Source organism: Saccostrea echinata, unplaced genomic scaffold (genome assembly GCF_033153115.1).
Source record: "Saccostrea echinata isolate AGI-Se365-2 ecotype Australia unplaced genomic scaffold, CSIRO_AGI_Sech_v1 ptg000002l, whole genome shotgun sequence".
NCBI classification, from domain to species: Eukaryota; Metazoa; Mollusca; class Bivalvia; order Ostreida; family Ostreidae; genus Saccostrea; species Saccostrea echinata.
In genome coordinates, this window is record NW_026889751.1 from 8,988,029 (window position 1) to 9,015,267 (window position 27,239).

General features: G+C 32.7%; 4 protein-coding genes across 4 annotated transcripts in view; 2 read left to right on the forward strand and 2 right to left on the reverse strand.

The window, feature by feature from the left end:
- LOC133171916 (C-1-tetrahydrofolate synthase, cytoplasmic-like) overlaps positions 1 to 856 on the forward strand; it is a 21,889-nt gene extending 21,033 nt beyond the window's left edge. Inside the window, exon 24 of the mRNA XM_061306712.1 lies at positions 399 to 856. Within this exon, the coding sequence (XP_061162696.1) occupies positions 399 to 488 (90 nt within the window). The 3' untranslated portion in view covers positions 489 to 856. The remainder of the gene's footprint in view (positions 1 to 398) is intronic.
- The window catches only part of LOC133171937 (uncharacterized), an 11,863-nt gene extending 3,265 nt beyond the window's left edge, over positions 1 to 8,598 (reverse strand). Inside the window, exons 1-7 of the mRNA XM_061306732.1 lie at positions 8,112 to 8,598; positions 6,224 to 6,369; positions 5,546 to 5,681; positions 4,053 to 4,280; positions 3,599 to 3,951; positions 3,107 to 3,131; positions 2,362 to 2,528 (exon numbers count right to left, since the gene is read on the reverse strand). Of these exons, the coding sequence (XP_061162716.1) occupies positions 2,362 to 2,528; positions 3,107 to 3,131; positions 3,599 to 3,951; positions 4,053 to 4,280; positions 5,546 to 5,681; positions 6,224 to 6,369; positions 8,112 to 8,268 (1,212 nt within the window). The 5' untranslated portion in view covers positions 8,269 to 8,598. The remainder of the gene's footprint in view (positions 1 to 2,361; positions 2,529 to 3,106; positions 3,132 to 3,598; positions 3,952 to 4,052; positions 4,281 to 5,545; positions 5,682 to 6,223; positions 6,370 to 8,111) is intronic.
- A 716-nt stretch (positions 8,599 to 9,314) lies between these two features.
- On the forward strand, positions 9,315 to 17,268 carry LOC133200036 (retinol dehydrogenase 12-like). The gene is made up of 7 exons (XM_061335800.1): positions 9,315 to 9,391; positions 10,712 to 10,852; positions 12,161 to 12,352; positions 13,880 to 14,038; positions 14,892 to 15,014; positions 15,954 to 16,158; positions 16,436 to 17,268. The coding sequence occupies exons 1-7, from the start codon at positions 9,316 to 9,318 to the stop codon at positions 16,533 to 16,535; spliced, it is 996 nt and encodes a 331-aa protein (XP_061191784.1). The 5' UTR covers position 9,315; the 3' UTR covers positions 16,536 to 17,268.
- A 1,905-nt stretch (positions 17,269 to 19,173) lies between these two features.
- On the reverse strand, positions 19,174 to 27,239 carry LOC133171875 (dihydrolipoyllysine-residue succinyltransferase component of 2-oxoglutarate dehydrogenase complex, mitochondrial-like). Its single transcript, XM_061306668.1, has 13 exons — positions 27,139 to 27,239; positions 26,495 to 26,522; positions 26,172 to 26,205; positions 25,628 to 25,680; positions 25,402 to 25,476; positions 23,914 to 23,969; positions 23,481 to 23,589; positions 22,545 to 22,795; positions 22,314 to 22,411; positions 21,975 to 22,173; positions 21,028 to 21,111; positions 20,459 to 20,626; positions 19,174 to 19,780 (listed from the first exon to the last, which is right to left on the reverse strand). Exons 1-13 carry the CDS (start codon positions 27,226 to 27,228, stop codon positions 19,646 to 19,648), a joined length of 1,380 nt encoding a protein of 459 aa, XP_061162652.1. The 5' UTR covers positions 27,229 to 27,239; the 3' UTR covers positions 19,174 to 19,645.

Below are 27,239 nucleotides of genomic sequence, written 5' to 3' on the forward strand. Positions count from 1 at the left end.
GTTTCATGTAATCTTGGTATTACAAGAAATAACTGATATGTGTGTTTTATCATAGTAAAGCTAGCTAGGGTATTTAATATTAGATTTAAGTTTCATCAAACAGCTGTTATTACATTTAATATGTACGTACATCCTGCGTGTAGGTTCCAAACACTCATTGACAACAATTAAATGTTGACAAGTTTAGAATTTGCACAAGAGGAAATGTAAATTTGAACAATTTTAAAAGAGTACTACATGTACCATTATTTGATCGTAAGTCTCAAGAAATAAACATGCTTTATGTTGAAAAGTATGTCCTTGGAAATACTTAACAGTGAATATTTATTGTGTAGTATATTTTAAGCACATTTAACACTTTATACAATGGTATATTCTAATTATTTTCTCCTTGGCAGATGACAACTATGCCTGGACTACCCACACGTCCATGCTTCTACGACATCGATATTGACCCCGAGACTGAGGAAATTGTTGGTCTGTCTTAGATGGACGAAGCACACTTTTTTGAGTGACTTAAAAAAAAAATTGCTGTCAGATTCAAAAGGGTAACTTAGAGAGCAGATTGACATAATTAAAAATAACCAAACAAAAATTAACTTGTGATTTATAATAAAAGTACATCATTTAATCAAGAAGACATTTTATAATCTGTATCATCAATATATTTCTAGTCTGTTTTTCATCACTGGTGATACATGTAGTTGCTTACTGTGTGTCCATCATTAATGTCATGCTGTTTTATTCCACTACAATCATAAAAAAAATCGAGTTAATGAGTATTATTTTTTGTTATAATTAGTATGCTTTGTTATAATGAAATACAATCAGGAAATAAAATTTTGTTAATACTTTACTGGCTATCTGTTTTAATTGTTGAAAAGTCCTAATTTAAGGTCTTCAGTGTTAATCAGAAAAAGTTCCAAAATGGGGCTTGGTTGTTAACAGGTATGACATCTTATAGTTGGATAGACTGCCATACAGATGTTGGTGGTTAGAATTCCAAGAAAAGAAAGTACTTAATAATGTTTTTATATATAGCCTTAGTCTCCACATCTGGAATTGAATGTTAGTTGTACTGTATACAGGCTTATTTTCACCCTTTCACACTTGCTAACAATTTTGCCCTGTTTTAATTTCACCCAGTTGCAATTCTGTTTAAGAAATTATATTGTGTTCTTTGAATTCGCCCCGTTTTAAATTCACCCAACTGTGAGTTGAGCGAAAGGGGCGAAAATAAAACTGGGTCAAAAATTTCCCTGTATACAGTATGTGTTACTTATGAAATACTAATGGTAATCAATGGAAGTCAAGAATCTTTATGGAAGGCATTGAATCCCAAAGACAGATATAGCATTAATTTTATGAACCCACTAGGTAGTAAAAGGTGTTATTATAACTACCCCCCCCCCCCTTTTAAACCACTGATGAGATATATTGTCTGTCTGTCCATCAGTGTGTTGAAGATCATCAGTAACATACCTGTTAATAACCAAGCCCCCAATGAGAAAGAATTGAAAAAAGAGATCTCCTTAAAAAATTTTCAATGTTCATTTCAAATAACCTTTATTCTTTGGTCACAAATCTGGTTTCATATGTGTAATTCTCCATCTTTCACCAGTCTGTCAGCCTGGAATAAATTGTCAAATTCATTAGATGTTAAGCATGGAAATATTTCATCTCACATTTCATCTTATCTTACATAAAAACTTCATTACATAGTGCAGATTCAAATTTGTTCAAATCATGGGAGTAGGGTGGGGCCACAATAGGCAATCCAATTTTCACATTGGAATTTTCAAAAAAAATTAAAAATCTTCTTAAGAACCACTGCACCAGAAGAGTTGAAACTTATGTGAAAGCTTCATTATATAGTGTAGATTAAAGTTTTTTTTATCAAATCTTGACCCTCAGGGGTAGGACAGGGCTACTATGAAATATACAGGAAAAACTTTAAAAATCTCAAGAACAGCAAAGGCATGATTATTCATATTGATATGGAAGCATCCTCAGGAAGTGTAGATTAAAATTTGTATAAATCATTACCCCACAGGGTAGGGTAGGGCCACAAGGATGATTGAAATTTTATATAGGGATATATAAAGAAAAAATCAGAGAAAATCTTGTCAAGAACAGCAAAGGCATAATTATTTATATTGATATTGAAGCATCCTCAGGTAGTGTTACTAAGGTTTGTTCAAATCATGACCACAGGGATAGGGTAGAGCCACAAAGTTTTACATAGGAATATAAAGGGGGAAAAATCTGCTGATAAACATCAGGTCCATAGTGACTCAGGTGAGCATTGTGGCCTATGAGCCTCTTGATTAGGGTTTATTATGGTTACAAAAGAAATTTTACCCCAAATGTTGAATTCACAAAGAACAGTGTTTCCCTTTTGGATCTCTGGTGATTCCTTCTTCTCTGAAGTAGAAAGATTTGAACGGAACAGAAAATTGCAATGGCTGATAAAAGTCCAGTAATCAGACCAATGTATAGACCAGTATGGGAGGTGGGTGGTGTGAATGCTGAAAGTATAAAGGGGTAAATAGTATTAAATTTTTCATTTTTTTTTATTTTAATTATTTTATTTTTTCAACACAATTCATTTTATACAAAATGTCCATTATCTTTTCTATAACCGAATTCAATTGTGCATATATAGAATTACAAGAGAGAGAGAGAGTTACCAAAATAGCTGGTTCCACTGAGTGTCAAATTTCTCTTTTCACCATTTTTATATGATATAAATTTTTGTTTGGTAAAAATAACTCAAGTGTGATATCGCATAGTGCAAATTTAGAGGTTTTTCAGTACATCTAGAAGTGTAAATATAATATTTTTACCATAAGATTAAGATATTAGCTATTTCATTATTTTTTTCTCCAATACCTAAAATAAATGATTTTTTTGTTATGGGTAAATGGAGGTTTCTCTGTTGGAGATAATATTCAAAGTTTTCAAGGAGTGATTGTACAAGATCACATTCCCAATTTTCTCTTCTTCTTCTTTTTGATAAAAATTACACTGCTTAGAAACAACCTTTCTGATTTTGAATAAAAAAGAATTAGTTGCCAATATTTTAATTAAAATTCTGTACTGAAACCACTGGAGTTTACAGTTTTTTGTAACTTAATTGGAATGGTAATTTTAGAATTATTTTGCATTCCTTGCTATCCAAGTCAAATAATTAATCCACTTTTGTAACCAGTTGTTACAGAGGAATTTTTATTTAGAATTTAATTCATAGAAGTTTTTTGATTTTTTGCATTTTGATACAAGATAAAAATTAGACAAAATAAGAGTATTACTATACAAAATGGCCATTATCTTTTCTATAACAGAATTGTGCATATATAGAATTACAAGAGAGAGAGAGAATGAGAGAGTATAATTATAATTTTGGAGGAAAAAAATAATTTAATAGTATTAAATTTTTATGTTTACATGGAGAAACCCACATGAAAACTGTATACATAGAGAAAACCATATGAAAACATTATATAATGGAGAACTGTTATGAAACTTTACAGTGTAAATAAATACATGTAATTATATTAAATTGCATGAAAGAGTCACGAAAATCTTTACCATTTACAATCCTATGCTGAGTACAATTCAAACAGGATGATGTTTCAGCATCTGTTGTGTTGAAGTAGATTTTAGGAGAGAAGACAGTTTGGTTGTCACTCAGTACAATCTTTGCCCACACTGAGTACTGAAGTCCCGGCCAGAGTCTGTCTATTAGATACAGCCTACTGCTGAAGTTCTCTGTATCAATCTCCAGTGTACTGTTTTCTTTATCAGTCTGTCTTATGTAAAGTAGAACCAAGCTAATGACAGGAAGGGGGGTAAAACTAACATTCAGTTTGACCCATTCACTGGATTTTTGTAGAATCTTGATGCTGACAAAATCTTCTGGATTAGGAATACTGGATGTTTGTTTTGAGCCTGATGTAAAAAAATACGTTTTTTTAAATATGGCATCTGAAGAGCCCATTGAATTAAAAAAGCAAATTAAATCAAATTGCTCTCTCTTTTCCTAAACAGACCTATTTGCAATAATGGTAAGCATTTGGTGTAGGTACAGCAACCATCTGGACTGGTCTCATTATGACAATTGCTATGTTTGGTTTCTGGAGCCTGGTTTTGGTATTGTTTACATATAGGTTCACATCTAAGTTCTCCAGTACTCTGACAAACACATCTGTCCTCACAGTCATTGGTAAGAATATCACCAACTCTGAGTCTTCTTCTTCCAAGTATACAGAAATCTGCATCTGAAATTTTTTTAAAAAGTTAATTCAGGGAATTTATGCCCCCCCCCCCCCCCCCTTGCTTAAAGATAAAAAAAAAAGATGGTGGAAGACCTTAAAAATGCAGATGGACAAAGGAAGAAAGATTGACCTTAACTTTCATTTTTGGCCTTAAAATCAACAGGTTTTTCTTATGTTAAAAAAATTATGTCTTTATTAGTTTTATTTCAAAAGCTCAGAGAACTAAAGTTATTATCTGAAAACTATGTTTTGCAATATATGAATTTTTGATTTTGACCATTTGACCTAAAAATCAATAGGGTTCTTCTTTAGTTCAAACTGACTAATGGTATAAAATGTCATTGAAAAGGCTCAAGGAGAACTTAAATTATCATCTGGAAACCATTTTATGCAAGTTAAAAATCTCTGGCCTTGGCTTTCAACCTTTTGAACTCAAAGTCAATAGGGGTCATCTTCAAGTCATAGGAAGTTACGATGTAAAATCTCATTGCAAAAGCTCAGAGGCTTTTTAAGATATCATCTGGAACGAAAGTGTTAATATACATAGACAGAATGACAGATGGAGATGCAATTGTGTCCACAGCTTAAATAACACCTTTCAATATGTTTGACCTGACCTTCTGAACAGGGAATGATTATGTAACTTTGCATTTGACCTTTGACTATCAAATGAATAGATGCCTTCCTCTGTCTTTTATCGAATGGTACTCTTCAATATATATACTAATGAAAGACATTTGTGTAAGCACCACTTTTAAATTTAAATAATGTTGCTGTCAATCAAAGTAAATGATTGACAAGAATTAACTTATGATTCCATGAATTGATGCATTAACGGTGCCGAAAATATAAATCCAGCAGCAGATGATTAAAAGGGCTACCACCTCACCCCCACCCCTTAAGAATGTTCAAATTCATGGCACATCAATTATGGTTCCCATTTTGAAATAATAAAGTTGTATAAATATAAGGCTTTGTTTCTTTATTTTTCAAGGCAGGAGCTTCTTGGGCCTTGATATCTAATCTTTGATTCCACAGACCTTAAAATATTCATAATTTTATTAATTGGCATCACTAATCGTGAAATTGAACAAGGACTTCAAAACTTGTATAAAATGTTATGTAGTCGACTTCAGTTTTCCCCTGCCAAACCTTTAGAAACATAGCCCCTTTGTCTAATCAGACCCCTTTTTTCCCTAAACTTCAAAACCTCGATCCGCCCCTCGAATCCCACTAAAACCCAGTAAAAGGAGTACATATACATGTACCTATTGTCTGAAATGATATAATTTCGCTTGTTTCTTTATATTCCGTGAAGTTCCTGTCTTTCCATATTCCAACAGCAGCATAATAAATGGTTCCAGGAGTAAGATCATACAGTGAGAAAACCGGAAGTGACCCGACCTATAAAGCATAAAAACATTATAAAGACACCCGACCTATAAAGCACTAAATCATAAAAACACCCAACCTTTAAGGAAGCTCTGAACACTGCTCACAGAAGAGTTCTAATTACCTGGTAGTTTTATGCAGTTAGAGTGATCCGCCCTTCGATGAACAAAAAATAAATGAAAATACACAGTAAATGACACAATTTGAAATTGATTAAAGTATTCGTAACATTATATTAGACCAAAATAAAGTAATTACAACATTTTATGCATGTATTTTCACGATGTAAGTAAACAACAGTAATTTCTGTTTACTTGTACTTCATTGTCTTTGAACAATTTTCCTGGAGAAATATGGCAGGTACCCTACATTGAAATTAACTAGATAAAATCAATATGACACTTTAATAGGATACAATTTTCTCAAAGTCCAAAAAAACATTTTTCAGTATAGTTTAGAGCTTCCTTAAAGCAAAAAATCATAAAGACATCCGACCTATTTCCACCTTTTAATTATTATTTATAACCTGCAAATTGATTTTGGCCAATACTTACTTCTAACTTTGTCCATTTTATTAGCTGTAACTTCAAAGATTTTGAGAAAGCAATACTATACTCGAACTGATAATTCTGAGGTTTGAAATCTGTCCATGTCAAGGTAGCGTTTTTACTGCTTACTTCAGCTTTAAGGTTGCACTTCCCTAGGTGTAACAAAAATTCCAAATTAGACATGTATGCGTTATTTTACATAAAAAATAGCGATATAAATGAGTCACCAAATGACTTAGTTTATAGAATTTTAAAAGACAAAATAAATTTGTTTAATCGAATTTGACATTAAGGGCCTATAGAAAATATTTATGAATTCGATATAACCGATTATTTAATTCGTTTAAACAAATTCAATTTGTAAAAATAAATTTAAGAATTCGTTTAAACGAAATTAATTCGTAATATCAAATTTAAGAATTCGTTTAAACGAATTTAAACTGCTATTAATAACAAATTTTTGAATTCGTTATCAACAAGTCTGTTATAACAAATTTAATTTGTTATAAAACGAATTCAAAAAAATTATGTTATAACGAATGAAATATGTGTCAACTAATTCGACAATATTCGAATTCAAAAATATTTTTATAGGTCCTAAATGGGCTTCTGTAAAGATCACCTTTAACCAAAATTATTTAAGCTTAAATGAAATGAAATGCATTGTTGTTTTCTGCTTATGGATGGTCTTTGGCAATAGTTTGTCATAGTTTAGGTAGAAACCTCAATATTTGCTCTATATGTCGTAAAACTCGGTATTAGTGGGACCTCGAATTTTGCTTCCTTATAACCGAAATTCATTATATCCGTATATAAGTAACAAAGTGATTTTTTTTTTTTTTAAATCCTTATAACCGATATTTCCTTATGAACGAGTTCTTTATAACCAAGTTTTGCTCTCATTCAAACGGATGTGATTTTCATATTTATCATATAAGGGAACTATAAAAATTTAAATATCATTATTGTTTAATTTGAGTTAACATGAACTAAGACTGTATAAAATGTAGGGTAAATAAATGTATTTAAGAAACCACTACGTAGAGTAGGCGAAAATGCCCATGAAATGCACTTATAATAGCTTAATGATTAGTGCAGGAAATGAAATAAATATTACTAAAATATATTTTTGGTTAGTAGGAAATTAAATGTTTTGATCGTATTTAGATTATTCAGTAAAGAAGTTTCCATATTTTCTAAGCAGAGTAAAAATAAGTTAAAAGTTCTAAATTTTGTTAAGTAGTCTTCATATCATGATATAAACTGAAAATAAAATGTTTACAATATCATTTTCACTTGTCAAATCGTAGATGTCTTCGCAAAAAAAGATCCCACCGACCCCCCCCCCCCCTGTTCCCCCAATCCCTTTCGAGAGGAGGGGGCGACCTTCTCTTTGCGTAGCCACACTTTGCGCCTCAGGTTAAATCTATGACTTCTCACTAGCCTACACATTAGCAGATAGGAATATACGCCACTGTAGTTTGAAAGTTTTACATTTCTTTAAGAATATAAATTCTAAGGGCTCTTTGTTTCGCGAAGCCAATGGAAATTAGCCCCTTAGTTAATAAATAAGGAAGTTAGTGATTTTACACAATTTTCACGTACATTGTATTTTCACGACTTTGTAACAATCATAAGAAATCACTTAGTTCCTACATAAAAACAATTACTGTGTTCAAAAAGCAAAACAAAGTATAATTTTGACTATATATATATGTATAGATATGAGTTGCCTGTGTTGAGAATGGTCAGAAACGTATATTTTCAACAACAACAACAACATATGTTTTGACCAAGAAAACGATTGATTGAAACAACAAACAATGTTGAGGATAAAGGGGAATAAATTCTAGTTATAATACACATACTGTATATATGTGGAGTGAACACAAACCTTGACATTGCTGTTGTTGACAAAAGTAGCCCTGTGATACACTGCAGTCATCATTGGTCACACAAGACTTATAGCACCCAGAAAGAATATCAACACATTCTCCATTTGTTCGCACAATGAACAAAAATAAAGTCAAAGAAGAGAAAATAACTTGCATTTCAAACGTTTTTCATTTAGGTAGGACTCATACCGACAAAGAAAAAATGGCTTTCTTCAAAAGCGAAAAAAAAAATCCGTACATGAATCACATACAACTGTAAACTGGTCCTAGATCAATATTTGACTTTTAAACTACTGTCAATATTTAAAGCAAATTAATGAATATGGACGCACACTTTCAGAAAATAACACTGTTTGTTTAGGAAGTGGTCGTCTGTTATAACAAATAGTGATTCAAGGTCCTCAGTTTTATGTTTCTTTCAATTTAACCACATTTTACAATTCCAGAAGAACCCTTTTACAATTAACATAAGAGAAGTTTAAGAAGTACCTTTATCTCGAATTTCACGGACATGCTACGTACCTACATGTGCATATCAAAAGCTGACAAAGACACACTTATGCTGGTAAATCAGAGACGTATTTGAAAGGGGACAGCCAGAGAAAATAAATCAACTTACCTGAAAAAACTAAAACTTGACAAGCAAAAAAAAAAAATTGTCTAAAAATCAAAAATCCTATTTCGTGGGTGGGTGTAGGTTTCCAACTTCTTTCAGTACCAAATTTTATTCATTATTCATACTTTACTAAATTACCCTTATTTGACTATACTGCAACAAAAAGGGGGGGGGGTGCAACCGGCCTTTCAATGAACATTCTCAATAGTAAATGTTATGTTTGGAAAAAGAGGCCAGCCCCCCCCCCCCAACCCCCGGCTACGTGCCTGTAAATAATGTACCATCAAAGATCATCTTTTTATGTAGTACAGCAACAACAGACCAAGTCCAGAGGGCCTGCCTCAGATCACTTACATGTAGAGGAATGGTAAAGAATTTTCATAAATAAATCTTAAATTATCTTAAATATTGTAAAGAAACTCAATATTTTTTATTTAAGTATATATATATATTTAAAAAAAAAAAAACAAAAAAGGAGAAAAAAAAATAACAAAACTTTTTTTTTAAAACAGGTCATAACTTTTCTTATCGGGATTGGTATACCATTTATTGCAAACCTTATGTAAACAGGTTTGGATTGAAAGAAAATGATATTCGAATTTGAAGAAATGTTGGATTTCTGTCGAAAACACCGGGTGCTGATAGGTTCAGTGGTTGGTGTAGGTAAAGTATATAGTACACTTTGATTTTATTGCCTTAGCACTGACTGGCATTTTCTAATAACCCTGGAGTATGCAAATAATTTTGGAGGAAATCCGAGTTATTTGACCTGTTCGAAGCTTATCTTGAAAATGTCCTTATATTCCACAATATTAAATGTTATATTCTATGGCGAAGGAATAATGAATGATGCTCTGCAGCTGCAACAGTTTCTATACAGAGATTTTGCACTTTTGTTTGCGAAGGAATCTCTGGTAAGTTTTCCAACAACCATCAATGCATGGACGAGTTCATTGTTTACTCTGAAAAAAAGTGAAAGGTGACACAGGTTAACCCTTCTTTAACATTTTCTACAATGATCTGGCTACTTTGATTGATAGTACTTAATAAGCACAAATGTTAAATTCTATCTCGATAGGCCTATAGTTTTCTTATTTAAAAAAAATTGGGGTTAATCATGTTAATTTTGATAACCCATATAAGCTTGGATTTGACACATCTGTCTTGGATTTGTACAGAGGACTTTATTACTGGAAAGTCAGATGTTACACATGTAGCACAGGCCAGTGGTACGCAGGAATTTTTCTGAAGTTGCCCTTCCCCCTCCACTTTGAAAAAAGTAGCAAACTATTTAGATTGCTGTATATCAAATTTTGTTAAGTCCTTTAAGAAAATGCATGTAGTCACTAGTACGTGTAATACAAATAAATGCATGTAGTATTAAATATCATCTTTATATGGACAAATATTTCAATCAATGTAGAAACTACCGCCACAATGTTTCATAAAATATTCCTGTAAATGAGTGACGTATTCAGTACAATTCACTTTTATTAGTACAATTAATCTGTAACAGAGTTAAAGTGGCTATGCGTTGTATATAGTGAGGCCACGCTCCTACTAGCATTAGATGGTGGGTTAACCCTTTAGCTCAGTCGGTAGAGCGTTGGATTTTAAATCTGAGGGTTGTAGGTTCGAACCACAGTGTGGACACCCCTGGCTTATTGGACATAAATCATATTAATTCTAAGTTCTACATGAATTTTAGATAAAATAATAAAATCTATTTTTTCACGCAAGTGCAGCTTTGTGATAAAGACACATGTGTGTATATGTAAATGTATTGTTTCCTAGTACATGTATTTTATTCAACAGAAGATGTTTAAAATCAATAACCTACATATTGATTATGCCATTTTTGGATATTTATGACACTTCTTGCTTGACTTTCTACAGCTTGAGTATATCTCTGATGTTTTATCAGTGAGTACTTGTTCATTCTTTACATGTACTAGTGATGTTCATCCTTAATTTGATTTTTAGGTATTACTTATTTTGCTTTGCGACGGTACTGTGCTGGGGGAGTCTGCAGAAGCAAAGCAAGACTTGATGGGAAAACTGTGATCATCACTGGGGCCAATACAGGGATAGGGAAAGAAACAGCTATTGATTTGGCCTCCAGAGGTATCAGTCATTAGTTGTAAATAATGTGCATACATTACCTTATAACAGGTAATTTCAGCAATCAGCAAAGTTAGTGATTCTATTTTAAAAAGTGGCCAATTATTACCAGGTATTAGCATACTTAATTTTTAGTAAATTTAGGGAAAGCTTTATTAGTCCCCTACCGGTGAAACTGGAGGGGACTATAGGTTTCCTCTGAGTCTGTCCGTCTGTCTGTCCGTCGGTATGTCTGTCCGTCTGTCTGTCTGTCTGTCTGTCTGTCTGTCAGTCTGTCCCACTTGGTTTTCTGCACTTTTTTCCTAAACGCTTGCAGATATTGAGCTGATTTTTGGTATGTGAGTGTATCTTGATGAGTTACAGATCAAGTTTGCATTTCGTTCCGCTTCATTGAATTTTGATGGAATTACGGCCTTTTCAATTTTTAGGGGGTTTCCGCAATTTTCTTCTTAACGTTTTCAGATATTGAGCTGATTTTTGATATGTGACTTAACTTTGATTAGTTATAGATCAAGTTTGCATTTCGTTTTGCTTCATTGATTTTTGACGGAATTATGGCATTTTCAATTCTTAACAGGAACCAGATTACACTTGCCGGTAGGGGACTAGTATTGCTAATGCAATACTCTCAGAATGCTTGTTTAATTTCATATACAATATTTTTGATTGAATTATTAGCGACACCAAAACCATTGCTATCAATGCCAAAATTAGATGATCCCTAAATATTCCTGTTATACAGTAGTTTTATTCATGCAAGGAATATGTAGGTTAGTAATTATGAAGGTTCAGGTCAATAACAACCTAGTGTAGAATTTCTGTCTAGTGTCCAAATGATCTGAAAGCATAATGCATGTAACTTTCATATCATGACATCTTTGGCTTGAAACTTGTATAACTTTTTCCCCCTATAATATTTTTACAATTTGGTGTACCCTTGCACTGCATACAAAATATGATAAATTTAGACAATTCCATAATTACATGCAATACTTTAAACTTAATCCTATATTGAACTTAAGTTTTTTTCTTCTTTACCAAAGGCATCAAAAAGTATTTAACATTGGGGAGGTAAATTGATAAAAAATTTGGGAGAGGGACCTGCATTGACGTGCAATCACACCTCCTCCCCCCCCCCCCCCCCCCCGGTAATAATCATAGTAGAATTAGTTATATTTACATGTGATTGCAAAATTATAATGACCCCTTTTGCAACGTCCTTGTTTATATCTCAGCCCTATTAGATGTTGTTGATACTACATGTATCATGTTAATTGTTTATACTGACTATGATCCTTTTTGTGTTTTCAGGTGCCCGAGTTATTTTAGCATGCCGTGATGTTTTGAGGGCAGAGAGAGCGGCCACAGAGATCATCGCTAAGACCAACAATCAGAATGTAGCAGTGAGGATTGTGGACCTGGCGTCTCTAGCATCTATCAGAAAGTTTGCCGACAATATCAACAAAACGGAGCCTAAAGTTAATATTCTTATCAATAATGCAGGTATATATTGGTTTCCAATTTCTATGTGTTTTTGTCTATCAGATATTGTATGTGTGCAGAAACTTTATAATTTTTAAAGCTTTTGTACGTACCGTCTTTCTGTGAAGGATCTTGAAATGAAAAATCTGAATTACATGTATAAATCTGAAACATGAGAGGCCTCATGTGAAATACATGTATTTAATGTAGATGTGTTTAATGTTATAAATTAAAATAATTATACATAGCAAATCTTGCAATGATCAGATAAGCCTCAAGGCTCATGAGCCTTTAGTACATTGTATCTGGGATTATTTTTGTAAAACATGTAAAATTACTTTAATAGATACTTTTGATGAGTCATGTGACTGAACATAGATAAGTTGCAGTCACCTTCCCTCTGTGGTTTTGACAAATTTTGGACCTGAACTCTGAGTCTGTCTGTCCGTCTGTCTGTCTGTCCCTCTGTCTGTCTGTCCCTCTGTCTGTCTGTCAGTCTGTCCCACTTGGTTTTCTGCACTTTTTTCCTAAACGCCTGCAGATATTGAGCTGATTTTTGGTAGGTGAGTGTATCTTGATGAGTGACAGATCAAGTTTGCATTTCGTTCCGCTTCATTGATTTTTGACAGAATTACGGCCTTTTCAATTTTTAGGGGTTTTCCGCAATTTTCTTCTTAACGCTTGTAGATATTGAGCTGATTTTTGGTATGTGGCTTTACCTTGATTAGTTATAGATCAAGTTTGCATTTCGTCCCGCTTCATTAATTTTTGACAGAATTATGGCATTTTCAATTCTTAATGGGAACCAGATTACACTTGCCGGTAGGGGACTAGTATTGCTAATGCAATACTCTCAGAATGCTTGTTCAGTTTGTGAGAGAATTTTTATATAGAAATTGACTTTTCAAAATAGTGATAATTTGGAGACTATTTTTTGGTAAACAATTCACCTGTGCTGTGAGTACAATGTACATTGTAAACTCTCTTAGTTAACTTCACAAAAACTCTGCCATATTATCTACAAGATGGAAACATCTAAGCCAGTTTATTTCAAAAATAGTGAAATCCAAATGAACACAAACAACAGAATTTCAGATTTTGAACTCAAGTGTTATATGTATACAATTAGTCTGGGACACAGTACATCGCATTCAGCTCTAGCATGATCTTTGGTGAATATACACTCAAACCTCATTATCATGATTATGTTGAACTCATTTGAACTGAAAAAAAACTGAGAGAAATCCGAGAGTTCAAGGCATGGAGGTTAAAATACATATAGAAAAAGCAGAAGGGATGTCCAACTCACTTTGACATATCCGTAGTATTCAAGATATCAATGTTCTAGATGTTCAATAGTACTTGACCAATTATTCGAGTTTACAAACAAACATTTCTGGCACAAGGAGTTGACATCAACAATCAAAACTTCATTGTTTATGAGCAGAATCCATTCTTAAAATATTGTTGTATAAGGCATGTGAAATTGTGAATGGATTGAAAACTGGTCACTTTATCATACACTGGTGTAACTCTTTTTATTTCTAGGCATTATGATGTGTCCGTATTGGAAGACAGAGGATGGTTTTGAGATGCAGTTTGGGGTTAACCACTTAGGTCACTTTCTACTGACCAATCTACTGCTGGATAAAATTAAAAGTTCTGCTCCTGCCAGAATCATTAATGTATCCTCACTTGCTCATACACGTAAGAATTATTTTACTGTGAACGTACTTTTTTCCACAGGGTCATAATTCTGCGGAATCACAATATCTGTTTAATCTGCAGGTAGAAAGTTACACACATTTCTTGAATTGACACCATTTGTCCTAAATGCATTTAACTGTGATAGTTTTTCGCAGAAAAAATGTTACCACGTACATAGTGTGAATCAATCCCAAGCTGAAAAAGTATGTTTACAGTACGTACTGCAGATGGAATTTTCTACACAGTTGTGTACTTAAATTTCTCTCACATGAATAAAATTTGGTTTACAGTATATGGAGGCATGTGTAAATAAATGAATACAATAAATTAAAGGAGCAGCGTTACGTAAGTAACAGATTGATACAGACCTGTTTACTCTTACGATTTCGCAGTATTTTGTACGGATTTTCAGTCCAAAATACGTCTTACGTATTGCTCTAACGAAAATACGGAAATCCGTTCATATGGATTTTAGCAATTAGTTTTCGTTATCTGTCTCAGTTTGACCCTTTTTAATCGCTAAAGAAGAGAAAATTTTCAAACATTTAAGTTGCCAAAATGCGGTGGTTTAAAAAATGACAGAAATCACTCAAAAGAGAGCAGTGTATGACGTTTTGCTTTGTTATTAAACCATGTTTTGGTAATCAGAAATGTAGTTGTTTTCTAGTAATATATCTACAGCTGATGAAAAGTGAAATCTTACGGGCAAATACCTAATCTCACTGACAAATCTAATGAAAAATACTGAGAGACAACAATTTGGATAAACAGGTCTGTTGATATTATCATCCACAAATGTATAGGCATTCCTTACTACATGTATATGTGACAAATATTTTAATTTTCTGTTCAGGAACTGAAAAGATCAATTTTGATGATATCAACAGTGAGAAAGATTATGATAGTAGGTTTGCCTACAGACAAAGCAAACTCGCCAATGTTTTGTTCACACGGGAGTTAAATCGAAGACTAGAAGGTGAGTTGTCATGTAGACAAACTTCAACTAATGTATGCTTCCACACAAACCAAATCTCTTGAGATGAAGCCCCAATGGATAGTATGGTGTTAACAGGCATGTAGATGTTTATACATGTATATTTACTAGGATAGCCAATTTCAGTCGAATAAGTCGAATAATCAATAATTGAGGGCTTTAGTTGAGTGTTAGTTGAGTACTTGTTAAAATAATTTTTCTCATTCAGTTTAATATTATGTCCTTTTTATAAGGACAATGCATGAGAAATCATATTCTACATCAAAAGAAATATCAAAGAATGCACACGTCTATCTCCCTAATTAAATGTATGCCAAGTTTAAAAAAAATTACTTGATCCACAAGTTCAGAGGTGGATCTCAGCTTTGACTCCAGTAAACCAGCTGAAGAAACAAAATCCACAAAATTTATTTACTTGATAATAGTATCACAATTAAATAGCACAATTTTAACGAGTAATCAAGTAAAAATATATCTAGTCAATAGTTGGTATGACTAAATGATAGTTTAGTACTTGAATACTCATTGATATCCCTAGTATTTACATGTACATCACTATTCACTAAACATTGTTATATTTATGAAAAAGAGGGGTTTAGGAACAATAAACATTAATTTCATTTGCTTGGTAATTGCTTTGATTGTTTATCTTGAGATGAGGTTCCAGAGTATGGTCCTTAAAAAGCATGAAGGTGTTTTTACATTATAATACAGTATTTACTAGGGATGTCAATTGGTAATTTCTTTCATTGTCCATCCCATTACACATGTAAATCAGATCTTGAGATAACCAACCCCCCTTCCTCTTTTTTCAAAAGAAAAAAAAAGATTGCAGTGTCCAATTAAAAAAGAGCTACATATTTTTACTATTTTGGTCCATATTTGCCATCACAATTTAAAATGTTTTTTTTTTTATTACAGGAACAAATGTAACAGCTAATTCCCTACATCCTGGGCTTGTCTTGACCGAACTCATACGATATTTACCACAAACAGTGCCAGCATACCTCAGAATATTTTTCCCATTAATTTTATTCTTTGCGAAAACTCCCAAACAAGGAGCACAGACCAGTATATACTGTGCTGTAGAGGAGAGTCTAGAAAATGTTACAGGAAAATATTTTAGGTAAGTTAAATGAAGGTACAGATAGAGGAATGACATAACAGTATTAGAATTTTAGGGGTCAGAATTTTTTCTTCTGGATTTCAATAGATTAAGCAAATTATGATGCTGAGTCATGAAGGTATTTGTCATTGATTCTTTATCATGAGGATTATAAGTTTTTGTACATATCCATATCATTCACATGTACATATATTGTACATGTTCTTCTACAGTTATCAGATTACTAAATATATATAAAATAGCTAGCTCTGTATGATTAGAATTATCCCCCTTTCAGTGACTGTGCTATTAAGGAGGAAGCCAAAGCTGCTCAAGATGATGAAGTCGCCAAGAAGTTGTGGGAAATATCGGAGAAAATGGTGGGGCTCAAACACTGAAGATAGCATGCAGCATATGTGTTTATAAAGAATATTCAATTTTTTTTCTATTTATTTGCTACTGTTCTGAATAATTGGGTCTTTTCACTTTCCTGTGGAAAGACCTAATGAAATTGTACTGTTTATTTTTTTTTTTTTTTTTCGCTGAGTGATTTTGAGTTCCAAGATATATCAAAAAGAGGTGAAAATGTAATTTTCAAAACATTTTTACAGTTGACACTGTGTATTTGTACTTTCTTTGACCCCTCAAGGATTTATTCCCCTTTTGCATTTCAAGCTTGTTATTGCTACTCATCCAAAACCATGAACCGAAGAGATACCAAACCTTCAACATTTACTATTACCGGTATGTCTTCGACTAACTTTGTAGACTCTCTGAGCTATTCAGGTCAAAAAGATTCATTGGCCCCTTGAAGTAGTCAAATGTATTGCCCCTGAAAGATTTAGTGTTTGCGTTTAATTAAAAGTTTTTAAAAAAATGACCTTTGATTTTTAATACTTGGTCAATGTCAAAAGTCAAGGTCAAAAAGGAATTTCTTTAAAAATGAGATTTTCCAATATTAAGCAATTTTTTGCATTCTATTTCATAAAAAATGTATGTTTAAAGACAAATATATAAAAATTATATGTAAAATCCTTAAGAGAGGTAGAAGAACCTTTAATTGTTTTGTGAAAAAAATAGTCAACTAGTTAAAATTGCAGTGCTTATTACATATACTTTATAATAATAATACATAATAAAAAAAAAAATTGTTACATGTAGAATTCTTTTTTTTCACTTTGTCTTTTCATCAGTATTATGGCATTTTTTTTTTCATAGGCACTCCCCAGCTTAACCATTAAATAATATCTACAATACTATAATATAGTATAGATATATTATTTTAACAGTTAAGCTGGGGAGTGCCTATGGTGCCTTGCAAGATATTTTGCAATGCTTCTTTAGCTAACAGAAGTTTGACCATGCCAGTAGACTTTCATCTAGTTTTAGTTCGCTAACTTTCTTCCCTGGGGTTCAGGATGAATATTTTTGTTCATGAATTTGTTTGTTCATTACTTAGAAATTCATATTTTTTGTATCCAGAAATTTATGTAACCAGCACCTTAGCATATCAGAGAAAGGAGTTTGTATTTATTTTTTTTTTTTTTAATGTGAAAATCCATTTACATGTGCCTTTTTTTTTAAAATAAATCTGACGTCCAAGTAATAATCAGAGTTTTTCTGAGCTGAATTAAACTGTATACATTAGTGATGACAATTTACATTTAGTTTAGTTTTAATATCAAATGATAGAAAAAAGGTTTAAAATTTGTAAAATTTGTCTAATTAAATATGCATGCATATTCATGTATGTGCATAAGTTATTAATTAATTCACATGTACTTGGAACTTACTGCAGTCTAATATCCACAGGAATTCCAGTATACTAGATGCTATTATCCACAGGAATTCTAGTATACTATGTCATTACTAATATTTGTGGGAATTCCAGTTTATTAGATACTTATATCCACAAGAATTCAATACTAGTATACAGTGTACTAGATGCTAATATCCATAGGAATTCCAGTATAGTTGCTAATATTAGCAGGAATTCCAGTATACTAAATGCTAATATCCACAGGAATTACAGTACATACTAAATCCTAATATCCACAAGAATTCCAGTATATTAGATACTTATATACATAAGAATTCAATACTAGTATACTAGATGTTAATATCCACAGGAATTCCACCATACTAGATGCTAATATCCACAGGAATTCCATTATACTAAATGCTAATATCTGCAAGAAATCCAGTATATATATTAGATACTTATATCCACAAGAATTCAATGCTCATATACTAAATGCTAATATCCTTAGGAATTCGAGTATAGATGCTAATATTAGCAGGAATTCCAGTATACTAAGAATATGCTAACAAGCAAATTCAGAGAATTGTGGTGTCCATTTTTCAGAATCTTATTGGCTGAGGTGCAGTGAATTTCAAAGTCAAAAATCATAGTACATTCAGGAAGGACCCGTCACAAGTAATGCATATTTGAAATATGAAAGTTCTCTCTTTTCTTATTAAAAAAAATTATTACCAAAGTCAAAATATTTGAAAAGTAGGTCCAACTTCAAGGTCATGAAGTTAAAACCACAGTACACTTGAAAAGGTCACAGGTAACGCAGATGCATAAAATAGAAGGACTGCATGTTTAATGTATGGATTACTGTGTGTTAAGTTTCAACAACCCCACCCCACCCCCAGCCAATGATTTTAATAATTTAGAATTCACAACACCTCAGGAAGTTTTCACAAAAGTTTCATCTCTTCTGGCTCATTGATTGAAATATTTTCCAAGAAAATCTCAGGGGCCACTAGCATGAAAAGTATTACAATGACCTAGTTATCTGAAAGTAAATAATACTGCAATCATAGTTTCACAATGTACAATAGGTGGTTTTTCGTTCCTATCAGTGGAATTTTTTCGTTATCTAAGTAAACGTCATCTTTAAGTATATGCATCTGACACATACCATGGATCAGATAACTTTGACAGTCTATACAAGTTTTGATATACAGCAAGTCAGAATTCTGGTTTTCTTTACCGGTAATCCTGATATAAAATAAAAACGAAGTTGAAACAATTAGGAAAAATATTTTATTTTTCAACATATTTGATTTTAAGCTAATCATTATAAATAAATGTCCATAATTATGCCTCTTAAATTCCCCCCCCCCCCCCCATGACAGGAATTTCTTCCAGTAACCTGTTTTAATACATCTACCTTGTTACTACATTCTTTACTTCAAACCTTAACATTGTAACTATACAATATATCTGTATGGAGAACATTTACCCCAGAATGTAATGTAAGTAGATCTCATATATGATGGTATATTACCATTTCATCAAAATATACCCAGATTCTGTAGTAATCTCAACTTAAACGCAGTAAAGATCTCAAAAGATACCAGTAGCACTCCAAAGCACTTGAAAAACATTCTCAGAGGATTTGACAAATTAAAATACAGTCCCGTGTGCAAGGCTGAAGACATACAATTATACATTAACAATTTTAAACTGTTTCTATGCACTATATATGCCACATAATTAAACATCGAGAAGCATGACTCTGGGATCCTCTATTGCTCGTTTGATGTCCACTAAGAATGTCACAGCCTCGCGGCCATCAATAAGTCTATGATCATAAGTCAGAGCCAGAATCATTATGGGTCGAATCACAATCTGAAATCACAGAGACAAGGTTAAAACATGTTTAATCGTATTTTATATGGAAGTAAAGATAACATGTTTATGCTTTACGTAGCAATCATATGGATAAATGTATCAAAATTAAGTTGATTACTTTAATGATGTATTTCCTTTGTCAAAAACGAAAGTTTTTTTTTTTTTAAACAGCTTATTTTACAGTAAATGACACACAAGTATTGTGAATAAGAGGTATACAAAATGAAATTCAGACTACAAATCAATATTTTCTTAATTGTATAGTTTTTATTTATGTGGCATTTCGTGGAGCACACTCTTCCATTCCGATGTCTGAAGAACTATCAGGATTACAAGTGACTTTGGCTTTAAAGCCAAAATACTGTAATTGTACTTTTTTCCAAGGGGGGTCATAACTCCATGGAATCACAATATCTGTTCAATCCATTGGAAGAAATTTATGCGGATTTCTTGCATTGCAATCGTTTGTCTCAAATGCACTTTAAGTAGGCTGTAACAAATTTGTGACTGCATACATATAGCATAAATTTATCCCACACAGAAATATTTATGTCTACAGTAACCTTCTAATAATTCTGTACAATAGTTTGAGATATATGTATCTCCTCTAAAATCAATGGAGCTGATGTGTTTGGAAGTATCGATATCATGAAACCTTTCATACAATGAACATACCTGATCATCAACAACGACTGGTCTTTTCTTAATGGTATGTATTCCTAGAATAGCACTTTGAGGCAGATTAATTATAGGTGTTCCAAAGAGAGATCCGAATACCCCACCATTACTGATGGAAAATGTTCCTCCCTCCATATCCTCTATTGCTAACATGTTCTTCTTTGCCTATGAATACAAATCACAAAACATAATATATTTCAGATTTTCCACAAAAAAGACAATGCTTTAACAATACAAAATTTCATACCAGTCTTTGTTCTCTGCAAGTGCTGGTCAAATGATATTTACAAACAAGGGAATTAAATCTGAACCTATCCTGCTGCTCAACATTGGAGGCCATTAGTCAAATGTGCATATTGTATTCAGAACAGGACACATCTTCAATGTATATTTAGGTATAATGCAACAACGTGAAATGAGAAATATTGTAGTGATAGATACAGATGATCTACAACATGCAAAACAAAAATGTTATGGTTGTCTAAGTTACTTTCTGATATTCCTTTGTTTATACTGAGATTAATACAGTCATGTATTATTAAACCGATTAACATTCCAATTCATACCTTTTCACCATAATCCAGGATGGTTTTCTCAATGTCAGCATAACTCAATGTTTCCACATTCCTAATGACAGGTACAACAAGACCCTGGCGAAGAAATCAGACTTGGATTACTTTATTTTTATTTCACCATTTTATAAGTGGAATACTGAAACTTCCTCTAATCAAAATATGCATACATTCAATGCCTTTCAATTTTTTTCCATCTCCTTTATCTCTGCAGATCCATGATCAAGTGTAAGACCAACTTTGTTTTTGTTTTGTCACATAGTGCATCTGAGGTACACATACATCAAATTCCAAGGATATACATGTACATGTAAAATACAGGGGAATCTTTTAGTTATATTTTGTACTTCTGGCAATGTTTCACTAGACCCTACTATACAGTTATACTACATGTACTTCACAATTAATTTGGATATCCCTTGAGATAAGCTGGAAAGTGATCCAAATGCCAAGTTTAACCTTGCATCTACATATACATTGATGCAAACTTTACCAAAAACTATAGACCCGAGTCCACTAAAATTGGGGGGGGGGGGGGGGTCAGAAAAAAAAAATTCAAATCAGATGTCCAACAGGCCTGTAGATTTTTTTTCTCAAAGAAGAAAAGAGTTGTACCATTTACATTAAAAACAAACATTCCAGTACTCTACTTTCATCACATTTTTTGACTCACTTGTTTACATTCTTATTAGAAGGGCCTGAGGCAGATAAACAATAAACTTTTCAAAAAAGTTGAATCTCAGTCAAGTCATTATTGATATCAAGAAAGACTAGTTCTGATAATTGTAGATGTACAGAAAATAAGGGGGCCGTGGGGGGGGGGGGGGGGGTCCTAATTTCCCAGGGAGCCTCACTGACTGGCAGGTTCTACAGGCCAATGGTGCAAAAATTAACTTTTAAGTGGCTAACAATGTAGATGAGATCATTAAATAATGAAGTACCTTTGGAGATGCTACAGCTACTGAAATGTCTATATAGTCTCTGTAAATAATTTCATTTCCCTCAATCACAGCATTCACTACAGGTTGATTCTTCAGAGCAAAAGCAGCAGCCTTAATGAAAGGAGACATCATTCCTAACTTCACACCATGCTTCTTTTCAAACTGGTCTTTATATGTTTTTCTCCACTCCATGAGATTGCTGAGAAAAAGTATAAAGGTTTATAGCAAGCATAATGTTCTTTCTATGCAATTTTAAGACTTCTTTAAACTAAGAACTTAATCATGTAATTCCAAATTTTTGCTTGCAGAAGCCATGATGTCATACAATGTTAAATATACCTCATATCACATTCTTGAAAGGTAGTTAGTGCAGCACACGTGTTCTGAGATTCTTTTAACCTCTGAGCTGTCTTCTGTCGTATTCTTGTCATCTTTGTCTGAATAAAGACAATAACAAAACAAACAATAACAACATGCACTATAACAACACAAACAATAACAAAACAAACAATACATCATAATCAAAGAATTCTTACATGTAGCCTTTGACAGTAAAAACATTTAACTAACCCTTGTTTCTGTTCTAGCACCACCTTGCGCCACTGACCCCTCAAAAGGTGTGACTTTGACACTTGAGGTAGGGTAAGAGGACATGGGTGCCTTTGGTACAGGTGGGGGAGGGGGAGGGGTGGTTGGAATGGGGCCACTGGAGCTGGTTTGGGCTGGTTTTGGTGGTGTCTCTTCCTTGGGCTTTTCTGAGGCAGGTTTAGGCTTCTCCGCTGCAGGTGCTTCTGTTTTCTTGGCAGGAGTGTCCCCTGAGGCTTTAAAGAGAAATTAAATGTAATTTTTTTTTATTTCATTCAACTATATCTCACAAGTTGGCATGTTACACTGATCTCCTCAACATGTCTTTTATTGTTACAATTATCTTATACAATGGGGAAATTATTTTGGTTTACTTTCAATTTCATTGGAATACAAAACAGAAAGAAAATTATTATTATTTCAACACTATCTTTTCTGTTGCATGTCTTCTTAAGAACATAGGGCCATAATTTATCATTTTGATATCCCCATATCATGTAAAGCACATTATACATTGAACAAAATATATCCAAACAATGATTATAGAATTACTTCATGTCATTTATCAGGCCTGCTACAGTATATATGATGCACATCCTACTTTGATGACAGGAATAGAGTATATGAAGTCTATGACACCTCTTTTATTCCCTATCTACTGTACACAGCTATATCATATCTTCCCTATTTTTGTAAAAGGATAAAAACCCCAAAATTAGCACCACATTGAAACTAACAGAGAAATTTAACAAATAAAGAAATGGAAAACAGAACTCCTGAACAGCTATCTATATCCATGGGTAAAATAAGAGTTGTATGCAAATGGTATGATACATGCACTTTTTTAAAATAAAAACATCTCAATCTGACAAGTCAGCCCAGTGCAAAGCAATTGTTCAATGAATCAGATTTACAATTTACCTGAAACGTCTATCTTCAAGAGAGGCTGATGAGCTTGGACTGTGGCTCCATCCTCCACCAGAAGTTCTACAATGACCCCTGTGTATGGACTGTGAATAGGCACACCTGTCTGAAAAAAAACATTAAAGTTTGTCTACCAATGTTATCAGTCTATGCTTTTTTACTCTAGTGAATTACTTTAAATTTCATTTATTTTCAATATATTTTTAGGGGGCAATGGTATTCCTTATCTACCTTAGTCCTAACTACAGTAAAACATGCTAATAACCAAGTGCCAGGGATGGACAATTTTGCTTCATTATAAGCATAATTCATTATATCCATAAAGTGTTCAATATAATTTAAAGTCAAGGGGAATGAAAATCATTTCACTATAAGCGTCGATTCATTATAAGTGTGTTCGCTATAAGCAGGTTTTACTGTAAATGTTTACCTTGTCTGTCTCCACTTCTCCAAGTGTCTCATCCTCCTGTACAAAGTCCCCAACAGCTGCCAGACAAAATAAAACAGGCACTTTTATCTCCAAAAATATAATGTACGATCTAACATATATCTATATTAAATATGTTCAAGAGTTAGCAATATTACAATCAGTGTTTCTGCAATTCCTCTCCACCTTAACTCCTATATCTATAAAAATTCTATTGAACATTAAATTTGAAGTGAAATTCCTAAATTACATACATTTGTTACTTAGGACATGTAGCTCACTACATGTATATGAAATCATATTAGCTCACTATATGCAGCTGTCACATGTAGTTCATTATATGTAATCATACATAGCTCATTATATGTAATCATACATAGCTCACTACATGTAATCTCATGTACCTCACTAATAATCACATGTCACTACCAAATGTAATCACATGTACTAAATAGCTAAACACATGTCACAACTAAATGTAATCACATGTACTACCTAGCTAAACACATGTCACTACCAAATGTAATCACATGTAGTACCTAGCTAAACACTAAGGCTGTGTCAATATATCAAATATTCAATACGTATCGATTTTCAGGGATGTATTGTATCGAAAAAATAACTTCCAATACGTATTGGACAGGCAGCTTTCCTTATAATTCTGTAAAAAAGTTGGGAATTTCAGTTACCAAAGATTATTTTTAAATGTTTTGAATTAAAACTGGTCAATAATGAAATAAACATTAAGGAGATAGCACATCTTAAATAACTATTACAAAATACATAGACAACTATATTTTAACATGTTATGTTAGACTCACCCAGTTTTTATGAAATTTATGCATTAAATGTCATTTACGAGACATTTGTGAAAGACTTAATAAATAATCCAATATATCGCATATCGCTTTAAAAAATATTGTATTGTATCGTCTCGAAATATTTTGCTCAATACACAGCCCTACTAAACACATGTCACTACCAAATGTAATCACATGTAGTACCTAACTAAATACATGTCACTACTAAATGTAATCTCATGTAGTACCTTACTTAATACATGTCACTACTAAATGTAATCACATGTAGTACCTCACTAAATACATGTCACTACTAAATGTAATCACATGTAGTACCTCACTAAATACAAGTCACTACTAAATGTAATCACATGTAGTACCTCACTAAATACATGTCACTACTAAATGTAATCACATGTAGTACCTCACTAAATACAAGTCACTACTAAATGTAATCACATGTAGTACCTCACTAAATACATGTCACTACTAAATGTAATCACATGTAGTACCTCACTAAATACAAGTCACTACTAAATGTAATCACATGTACCTCACTACATGTAATCTTGTGCCTTACTACATACATGTCACTGACCACATACATGTTATCACACGAAGCTCATATTATGTTATCTCAAGATTATGAAATAAAATTTAATCAGAGTGGCACCTTTTTTCTTTAGCTTACCCTTCTCCCACCTGACATCCCCCTCTGAAATGGACTCAGAAAATCCTGGGCACTTCACCTCTTTAATATCTTGATCTGAATGAAAATATATTCCAATGTTGATACAGATTACAATATTTTTGATAATATTAAAATCATATACCTGTGAGAATATTTTCATTGATGAATGAAATGCAAAGGTACAGATAACACTGAAAACAACACACATTCCAGACCTCAGACTTACAGAACAGTGATGACACATGAAAACTTCTGGTCCATGTCTGTTTTTTCTGGTACCTAATAAGTATGTAAAACTCTTTGTTATTTATACAAATTGAGTTTATTTTGGTCAATAGTATAGTGTTCCACATTCAGGTATATTAAAATTATAGATGACTTTTAAACTGAAAATAGATAAAATTCTTATGTATCAGTATTTAATTATTACAAATTGTAAGTCCTCAGACTGAAGCCTCCAACGTAAAATGACTAGGATATGTATTCTGGTCTGCTCTTAAGCAAACAGTTCAAATCTTTAAAGTTGATTTTACTTTAAATATATCAACACAATCATCTTTGATGAACAATTTTACCCTCAACATCAAACTGGTTACAAAAAATGATTGCAAAATATCACCATATGATATTTACTATAAAAAAGACCCATTTCCTTCCAGCTTAAAATTAACTTCTCAGACAGGCTTCATTAAATATCAGTCAGCATGAGAAGACATGAGGGTAGTTATAAGATATGGCACTACAAATAGGGGCAGTAATTTTATACTCACTCTGCTAAAGGAAAGTCGGTTTTCTGGCCCGCACCTTAAAAATCAATGTCAGATTGTTAACATAATTATCAAGTGCAACAGACTTAGCTGTGATAAATAGCTCTTGTCAAATAGGACTTTAAGATTAAAAAAAAAATGTTAAATTAAATGCATTTGTGTTCACATAAAACACTCATCTGATTGTAATATTAAATTTTTAAAGACTGGAATTCCAGACGTGATTGCAGATATCACTTTCACGATAAAATACTGGATGAAATAAATTTAATATCTCAAATGAAGAGAGGTAAAATGCGATGTGTGTGCATGTATACTGTACTCACTTAGGGCAGGATGTACTTGTCTTGATCTCTGAAATGAAAGTCAAAGGTCAACTTATTACAGGCAATGCACAACCAATATTACAAGTCTTTTTTTCTTTTTTTGCAAATTACTATGTTCACCTACTTACAGAAATATGCAAGTGACTGAGGACTGAATAATATCACTGAATGACTGACAGAAGGAAGGAATAAATTTAGAGTTCTGAGGTGGATTTTTACATCACTTTATCATAAAGAAAAAATACATTACTTACTCCGCATAAATTCAAAACAATATTTACTATTGGCAAAGTGACCACTTTATAATTATTTATCTCATTTATTGCACTGCTAACGCAATATTTAATTTTCCGAGGAAATTCGAGTTAAGTTATAACCCGTTTATCTTACACTTATTAAGGCACACTCTGTAGTTAGATTTCACTTTTTTCGGTTGCATGTTGTTGTATTTCTCAGAAAATTACCCAGGTCTTTTTTTTTCTTTACAGAACATTAATCTGAGTGCAACTCAAACTGCAAAACAGCAAGAGTTCCTTCAGCAAAATGTCCTTCAACATGAAGTCATCATCAATTAGCTACATTATTGTAGTTCCATCATGTGTTTGTGCTATCATTAGAGAATAATGCTCCTTTCAACTTCATACCTTTATTCCATGGGTTACAGCTCTACACCCAGAAAACCTTCGAAATATATGTGGCACGACGCGCCGTCCTTGCGTCAACATGCCAGCCATTTTTTAGGAGC

What these genes read in the sequence shown, in the direction of transcription:
- LOC133200036 (XM_061335800.1), top strand. Translation starts at nt 9,316, where the DNA reads ATGATATTCGAATTTGAAGAAATGTTGGATTTCTGTCGAAAACACCGG. An exon ending in TATTGATTTGGCCTCCAGAG is followed by an intron (nt 10,853 to 12,160) that starts GTATCAGTCATT and finishes TTGTGTTTTCAG; the next exon opens with GTGCCCGAGTTATTTTAGCA. An exon ending in TATTCTTATCAATAATGCAG is followed by an intron (nt 12,353 to 13,879) that starts GTATATATTGGT and finishes TTTTATTTCTAG; the next exon opens with GCATTATGATGTGTCCGTAT.
- LOC133171875 (XM_061306668.1), bottom strand. Translation starts at nt 27,228, where the DNA reads ATGGCTGGCATGTTGACGCAAGGACGGCGCGTCGTGCCACATATATTT. An exon ending in GGATGTCAGGTGGGAGAAGG is followed by an intron (nt 23,970 to 25,401) that starts GTAAGCTAAAGA and finishes TTTGTCTGGCAG; the next exon opens with CTGTTGGGGACTTTGTACAG. An exon ending in TCCTGGATTATGGTGAAAAG is followed by an intron (nt 20,627 to 21,027) that starts GTATGAATTGGA and finishes TTGTATTCATAG; the next exon opens with GCAAAGAAGAACATGTTAGC.